This window comes from Trichechus manatus, unplaced genomic scaffold (genome assembly GCF_000243295.1).
Source record: "Trichechus manatus latirostris isolate Lorelei unplaced genomic scaffold, TriManLat1.0 scaffold00035, whole genome shotgun sequence".
NCBI classification, from domain to species: domain Eukaryota; kingdom Metazoa; phylum Chordata; class Mammalia; order Sirenia; family Trichechidae; genus Trichechus; species Trichechus manatus.
In genome coordinates, this window is record NW_004443971.1 from 7,602,280 (window position 1) to 7,610,883 (window position 8,604).

At 38.8% G+C, this 8,604-nt stretch overlaps 1 protein-coding gene across 3 annotated transcripts in view; it reads right to left on the reverse strand.

The window, feature by feature from the left end:
- The window catches only part of CD55 (CD55 molecule (Cromer blood group)), a 41,404-nt gene that overhangs the window by 23,225 nt on the left and 9,575 nt on the right, over positions 1-8,604 (reverse strand). Inside the window, exon 7 of one of the 3 annotated variants that reach the window (XM_023730296.1) lies at positions 218-280. In XM_023730296.1, the coding sequence (XP_023586064.1) occupies positions 218-280 (63 nt within the window). Of the gene's footprint in view, positions 1-115; positions 281-8,604 lie in introns of all 3 variants that reach the window. The other 2 variants (XM_023730295.1, XM_023730294.1) reach the window with 2 other exon arrangements.

Here is an 8,604-nt window from a genome sequence, read left to right on the forward strand (position 1 = left end):
GGGGGCTCTGTAGCTGGAAGATTTGCTGAGGTGGGTTTCTGAGTGGTTAGTGGGGGCTCTGTAGTTGAAGCATTTACTGAGGTGGGTTTCTGAGGAGCTCTCGGGACCTCTGTACCTGGAACAGTTGCTGAGGTGGGTTTCTGAGGAGCTCTTGGGAGCTCTGTACCTGGAACAGTTGCTGAGGTGGGTTTCTGAGGAGCTCTTGGGACCTCTGTACCTGGAACAGTTGCTGAGGTGGGTTTCTGAGCAGCTGGTGGAACCTTGGTAGCAGGAGGGCTTTCTGTAGGGGAGAGATGTTAACCATTAGGTAAATATTAGTGTGCAAATTAAGATTGCTTAACTGATCGCTTGCTCCCTGGCTCTTCTTTTTCTTTTCCCACAAACACCTAAAAATGACCTTTAGGAAACCTAAGTCTTGTTTCGTATTTCACAAGGACCTGAAATGCTACGTTGTTTTTGCCTAGGTACAAATTACTCCTACAGCCAACTACAGCAGATTTACACCAAAATAGTATTGAAGATCTTAAGCTGTTTTCTGTGTGAGGAAAAGAAACCGAAGTCTGGGTTGGCAGTGATCTCATTCCATGAGACATCCTGAGCCTCTGCTCTCTATTTTCTCTCTCAAATTGTCTTCTCACGCTCATGCTAAAACCAAAGAACAACAGGATGCAACCACTGGACCAACTGAGATAATCACAGCATAGAAATTTTTCCAACATTTTCAGGATAGCTGCGTGAGCTTGGAAGTTTGTTTCACATCTTTTTTAAAGTAAAAAAGGCAATTTGAGTTAAAAAACTTCCTTTTCTCCTCTTGTGCTGGTTGTTGTTAGCTGTTGACAAACTGGCCCCTGGCTCATGGCGACCCCATGCACAATGGAACAAAACACTGCCTGGTCCTGCACCATCCCCATGATCAGTTTCAGATCAGACCGTTATGATCCATAGAGTTTTCACTGGCTGATTTGCTGAAGTAGATGGACAGGTCTTTCTTCCCAGTCCGTCTTAGTCTGGAAGCTCTGCTGAAACTGTTCATCACAGCAACACGCAACCCCCTCTGAGAGACAGGTGGTGGCTGTGCTTGAGGTATATTGGCCAGAATTCAAACCAGGTCTCCCACATGGAAGGCAAGAATTCTACTACCTTAGTTTAGTTCAGATAATAAATAATGTGAAACTTAAGTTATGTTAAGATCAGAGTCTGAGAATTACTATTCTAGCAAAGTTTTGGGTCTTTAGTGCCTGAAAGAGTCCTGGTGGTGCAATGGTTAAATGCTCAGCTGCTAACCAAAAGGTTGACGGTTTGAACCCTCCCAGTGGCTCCTCAGGAGAAAGACCTGGTGATCAGCTTCCATAAAGACTACAGCCTTGAAAACCCTCTGGGGTGGTTCTACTCTGTCACCTGGGGTCATGATTAGTCAAAATCCACTCAATAACCAGCACCTAACAACAATGCCTGTGTGGCTCTGGATTACTTACTCAACTCCCTTTTAAGGCAGTATTGTTAGTGGTTAAGCCTGTTTTCACAATTTACTAGAATCTTCAGCAAGTTCTCTAATCCCTCTAAGCTTCAGTTTTCTCATATATAAAATGAGGATAAAAACAAGCAGACTGCATAACATTATTGTAAGGATTAGGGAAATTACATTACATCATCCAACACTACTGCCCAGGGGCAGACCATCCAACAGGCAAGGTAAGCACGGTGCTTACCTTGTGTTATGGATTGAATTGTGTCCCCCTAATATGTGTGTCAACTTGGCTAGGGCATGATTGTGTGATTGTCCACTATTTTGTCATCTGGTGTGATTCTCCTATGTGTTGTAAATCCTACTTCTATGATGTCAATGAGGCAGGATTAGAGGCAGTTATGTTAACGAGGGAGGACTCAATCTACAAGATTAAGTTGTATTTTGAGTCAATCTCTTTTGAGATATAAAAGAGAGAAGGGAACAGAGAGACAGGGGGACCGCATGTCACCAAGAATTAAGAACCAGGAGGACAGCGTGTGCTTTGGACCCGGTGTCCCTATACTGACAAGCTCCTAGCCCAGGGAAAGACTGATGACAAGGACCCTCCTCCAGAGTCAACAGAGAGAGAAAGCCTTCCCCTGGAGGTGGCGCCCTGAATTTGAACTTCTAGCCTCCTAGACTGTGAAAGACTAAATTTCTCTTTGTTAAAGTCATCTACTTGTGGTATTTGTGTTATAGCAGCACTAGATGACTACAGCACCTTGCTTACCAGATCATCTGTAGTGAACATTTTTTTTATCACATCAAAGATTCTGCTTCTAGGTATGGCTGGCATCTGTCTCTCTCCCAACTCCATGGCCCCTTCCTACCAAATCAAAGCCTCTTTTCAAATTTACAATCCCTGACAGGGACAGATTACTTAGTGAGCAAGGTAAACATGGGCTCACTTGTGCTTACTTACTAATCTGTAGTGAACAATGTCACATGTGAACAAAATCCCATGTGACATTCTTCACTACAGCTTAGTAAGTAAGCCAGTACTTACCTTGCTTATTAGGTAATTCCCCCTGCTACTGCCACCAGCACCATCAGCACAGGTCATGGGCCAGGCACTCGGATGTTGTGTGTTTTTTTTCTGGTTCCTTTACCTATCTTATAGGATGCTGTAAGGGATAACTCATGAACTACCTAGCAGAGGACATAGCACTTAGTGGGCACTCAAAAATGATAGACATTACTAGGGTGAATGAAGTTTTTATATGGACTTTTCACCTAAGGCTTTCATATATAAACATTATTCTTTGTTCCACCAAGCTAGTTCTCATTTTTGGTCCAGAGGATTATGTACTACCATAGAGTTTGAATTTCCTGGCAGTTGGTGTTGTTTTAGTTATCTTTTTGATACTGATGCCTAGCTTAAGTCCACTGGCGTCAGAAAGCATGCTCTGAATTAACTTCAGTCTTCTGAAATGCACTGAGGTTTATAGCCCAGCATATGGTCAATTTTGGTAAATGCTCCATGTGCACTTCAAAGAAATCTGCCATATGTTGTCATGAAATTCAATGCTCTTTTATGTCAATTTTTTCAAGTGTAATTGCTGTTCAGATTTTCTACATCCTTACTGATTTATGGCTGCTTATTCTATTAGCTAATGAGACAGCAACATTGAATTCACCAGCTGTGTGCATTTGACTATTTCCCTTTCTGTTCATTTTTGTTATATACAGATTGAAAGCTTGAGTGTTTACAGAGTTTGGATTATATCTTCCTGTTAAATTGACCAGTTTATCATTATGAACTGCTGACCTTAAAGTTACTTTGATATTAAAGTAGTTATACCAGCTTTCTTTTGGTTAATGTTTGCATGGTATATTTTTCAATCCTCTACTTTGAACTATTTTGTGCTCTTATGATTAAAGCGTGCCTCTTGTAAACAGCAAATAGTTAGGTTTTATTTTTTAATCTTAGTCAAATTACACTTAGTGTAATTACTGTTAAAGTTGGGTTTAAATCTACCACCTTACTATTAATTTTCTATTTGGCCCATCTATTTCATGTTACTTTTTATTTCTCTCTTTCTCTTGCCTTCTTTTGGAGCAAATATGAATTATGATCCTTTTACTAGCTTGTTATTTATACAGTCTTTTACTATTCTTTTAGTGGTGATCCGAGAGATTACAAAATGTTGTTGTTTTTAGGTGCCATCAAGTCGATTCTGACTCAGAGCGACCCTATGTACAACAGAACGCAACACTGCCCGGTCCTGTGCCATCCTCACAAATGTTATGTTTGAGCCCACTGTTGCAGCCACTGTGTCAATCCATCTCATTGAGGGTCTTCCTCTTTTTCGCTGATCCTCTACTTTACCAAGCATGATGTCCTTCTCCAGGGAATGATTCCTTCCGATAACACGTGCAAAGTACATGAGACAAAGTCTCACCATTGTTACATCCAAGGAGCACTCTGGCTGTACTTCTTCCAAGACAGACTTGTTCATTCCTCTCACATTCCATGGTATATTCAATATTCTTTGCCAACACCATAATTCAAAGGTGTCAATCCTTCTTCTGTCTTCCTTATTCATTGTCCAGCTTTCACATGTGTATGAGGAGATTGAACATACCATGGCTTGGGTCAGGCCCACCTTTGTCCTCAGAGTGACATCTTTGCTTTCTAACGCTTTAAAGAGGTCTTTTGCAGCAGATTTGTCCAATACAAATTTTGATTTCTTGACTGCTGCTTTCATAAGCATTGATTGTGGATCCAAGAAAAATGAAATTTTGACAACTTCATTCTTTTCTCCATTTATCATGATGTTGCTTATTGGTCCAGTTGTGAGGATTTTTGTTTTCTTTATGTTGAGGTGTAATCCATACTGAAGGCTGTGGTCTTTGATCTTCATCAGTAAGTGCTTCAAGTCCTCTTCACTTTTAGCAAGCAAAGTTGTGTCACCTGCATAACACAGGTCGTTAATGAGTCTTCCTCCAATCCTGATGCCCTGTTCTACTCATATAGTCCATCTTCTTGGATTATTTGCTCAGCATACAGTTTGAATAAGTGGTGAAAGGATACAACCCTGATGCACACCTTTCCTGACTTTAAACCATGTAGTGTCCCTTTGTTCTGTTCAAACGACTGCCTCTGAGTCTATGTGCAGGTTCCTCATGAGCACAATTAAGTGTTCTGGAATTCCTATTCTTCGCAATGTTATCCATAATTTGTTATGATCCACACAGTCGAAATGCCTTTGCATAGTCAATAAAAACACGGGTAAACATCTTTCTGGTATTCTCTGCTTGCAGTCAAGAGCCATCTGACATCAGCAATGATATCCCTGGTTCCACGTCCTCTTCTGAAACCAGCTTGAATTTCTGGCAGTTTCCTGTTGATGTACTGCTGCAACTGCTTTTGAATGATCTTCAGCAAAATTTTACTTGTGTGTGATATTAATGATATTGTTCAATAATTTCCGCATTTGGTTGGAACACCTTTCTTTGGAATAGGCATAAATATGGATCTCTTCCAGTCGGTTGGCCAGGTAGCTGTCTTCCAAATTTCCCTCATGCGTCTGTCAGTTTGTTGTACTGTGGGGGCTTGTGTGTTGTTGCAATGTGACAAGATGTATTAGACTATACATCAATGGTGCAAATTATCACTTTTACTACTTTTTCAGTACTGCTAGAACCTTGGAAAATTTAAATTTAATTTGCCCCCTCTGCATTTTGCTTTATTGCTATCATGCGTTTGTATTATACATATAATGCAAACCTCACAGGGCATTGCATTTATTGTTTTGTAAAGTCTATATTCATTTACCCTTGCCAGTGTTCTTTATTTCCTCATGCATTTTCATGTTTCACCTGGGATTATTTTATCCTATAGGATTTCCTTTAGTTTTTCATTCAGCGCAGGTCGGTTTGTTGGTGACAAATTCCCTCAGTTTTTGTTTACTTGAAAACGTCTTTACTTTGTATTTGTTTTCGAAAGATATATTCACTGGGTATAGAATTCTAGGTGAGTGATTATTTTCCTCTAGCATTTTAAAATTTCTTCCTGTTGTCTTTTAATTCCCATCGTTTTTGTTGAGAAATCAGTGATCAGTTTTATTGTGGTTCCTTTCAAGATAATTGTCTTTTTGACTCTTGGTGCTTTCATCATTGCTTTCTGTTTCTAACGTTTTGTTATGAGATGCCTTGAAGTAGTTTTATTTTTATTCTACTTACAGTCTATAGAACTTCATGAATCTGTTGATTGGTGCATTTCATCAGTTTTGGAAAATTCTTGGTCATCAGCCTTTGAATATTTCTTCTACTCCTATTTATCTTTTTCTCTTCTCTTTCTAGTATATGTTAGAACAGTTTAACATGTTTCAAATATGTCTTACATTTTAGTCTATACTTTACTTTTCTTTCCCTCTGTGTGCTTCACTCTGGGTATCTTTAATTAACCTGTCTTCCAGATCCTAATACTTTTCATGCTGTATCTAAATTGCTGTTAAAACCTGTCTACTATGTTCTTAATTTTAGGTATTATATTTTCTAGTTGTAGAATGCCCATTTTACCCCATTTTAGAGACTTAAGTTCTCTGTTGAAGTTCCCTATAACTTCGTGTACTCTCTTGTCCATTTTTTCCTTTATTGTCTTAACATATTAATCATTTATTGTAAAGTCCTTGTTTGCTACCTCAATTATCTAGCTCTTCTTTATCTGTTTTAATTTTTTCTTTGATTCGCTCATATTTTCTTGCTTCTTTCTATGTCTAATAACTTTTTTATTGTATGCCATGTATTGTATGTAAAAAATCCAAATGATATGATCTTCCAATGAGAGGGTGCCCTTGCTGATAGGCATGTTGGTTTGAGGTGATCAAGTCCTCAATCTATCAGGGACTGGGCCTGGTTACAGTTTTAGTAAAATTCAATCTACCTCTGCTCATGCCTCTGTTCCTCAGGAGTGGCCCTCCTGGGCTTTTGATTGAAAGCCTGGTGGATCTTTTTTCCTCAGCCCTGAAAAATTCCAGGTCTGCCCTTCAAGGTCCTCAGCCCAGCAACCTAACCTCCTTCCCTCACAGCTTCAAAATGGATAAATATCTTATGGAAGAAATTGGTTGTATTCTTGAGGTAGATCTACTCCTCTGATGGGTCTTTGTTTCTCAAATACCATAAAGCTATGAGAGATTTTGCTCTGCATTTTAGAAGCGCTGAGAATAGCTCCCCAGCCTTGTATGTAAAAGTCAGCAAATGACTCTTGGGAAAACTGGCTCTGCATTTGAGATCCTTAATTTTCCAAGATTTTACCCTAGCCCTCTACAGTCATTAAAAGCTTTGCAGTTTTCTCTCTTTCCTGGAAGTGGCCATGGTCAAGATATTCAAGATGGATCCTCAGCCCATACCCATAATCAGCAAACGCCCCCAGGGAAAAATACAACTGGCTTACTTCAGAATGGTTTGCCTTCACAGCCCACTCCCAAATATTAGTTCATCTAAAACCAAAAAAAAAAACCAACAAAAAAAAACAGTGCCGTCAGATTGATTCTGACTCATAGGGACCCTATAGGACAGAGTAGAACTGCCCCATAGGGTTTCCAAGGCTATAAATCTTTACGGAAGCAGACTGCCACATCTTTCTCCCACGAAGTAGCTGGTGCGTTCGAACCGCTGATCTTTTGGTTTGTAGCTGAGCGCTTTAGCCACTGTGCAACCAGAGCTTCCATTAAGTTCATCTAAAAATAACCAAAAACCCATTGCCATTGAGTCAATTCCAACTCAGAGTGACCCTACAGGACAGAATAGAACTGCCCCATAGGGTTTCCAAGGAGTGGCTGGTGGATTCGAACTGTGGACCTTTTGGTTAGCAGCTGAGCGCTTTAACCACAGTGTTACCAGGGCTCCCAGTTAGTTCATTTAGTCCTTACTATTTCCACTGCTCTATCTTATGCCCTTAAAAATATGATTTTTTGTAATCTAAGTAGGGTTTTAGTTGTTGTAATAAGAGCATTGGCCTGCCTTGGTCTACTTGGGCACTACCATATAGTTTTAAGCTCTATATAACTGATGATTTAATAAATTAGGGGAAAATAAATATGAAGTCAATAAAATGGCCAAATTAAAAAAAAAAACTATATTTCACTCATAAATAAATGAATTGAAACAATAAAATGACATTTTTGCCACTTATATTGATAAATTTCCATATCACAGTATTTGGGTGCAGAGAACACCACACTGATGCAGTGCTGATGGGAGAGTAAATTGGTATAGTCTCTTTGGAAACAATGTTGGTAACCTCTATCAAAAATCTAAATCCACGTACCTTTGATACAGCAATTATACTGTTAAAAACTTACTGTACAAAATGTACACAGATGCAATGATCTATATAAAATATCTACTATATTATCATTTAAAAAAACAACAACTAGAACCCGAAACCTAAATCCCCTCAATAAGGGACTGGCTAAATAAATGATAAAGCCATACAATTGATACTATGAAAAAAGAAATATGTGTATGTTTCTTTGTTTATAGAAGGAAACACAAGAATTTATAAAGAACTGTTACTTCTGGGAGTAGGACTAGGGATAGAGAGGCGATTTTTATTACTCCTTTTATACTTGTCTGCATGATTTGAATATTACTTTACTTTTTATGGGTAATGTTTATAATAAAAATGATTTTCAATGAACAATGCTTTAAAATATTCATGTTAATAGAATCTCAAGCACAATTTTAAAAGTAGAATCTGCTTCAGTGAGATTGGCATCCATCACTGCTTAAACAAATGACACCTACTGGTGCTGTGCAATGTTACAATCCAGCTTCATTCATCTGCTAACTGCCTCTTAAAAAGTCAATTTAAAAAGCAGTTCTAGGGATTTAAGAGTACTGCCTGGATATTAAAAGGCATTTAGGGGGGAAAAAAATCCAGAAGGATGAAGAAAAGAGAATGGTCATTAATAGAGAGAAATTCTAGAGGCAGAAGATAAATGTAATTCAACTAAAGTCCACAGCTAGGCAAGGGGTTTGTTTCTCTCTCAGTTGTCACAGTGTGTATGGACACTACTTACACACCTCAGTTCAATCCAAGATTTCCCCCTACACCTATTTAATAAAATAAATAATTTTATATACTCTTT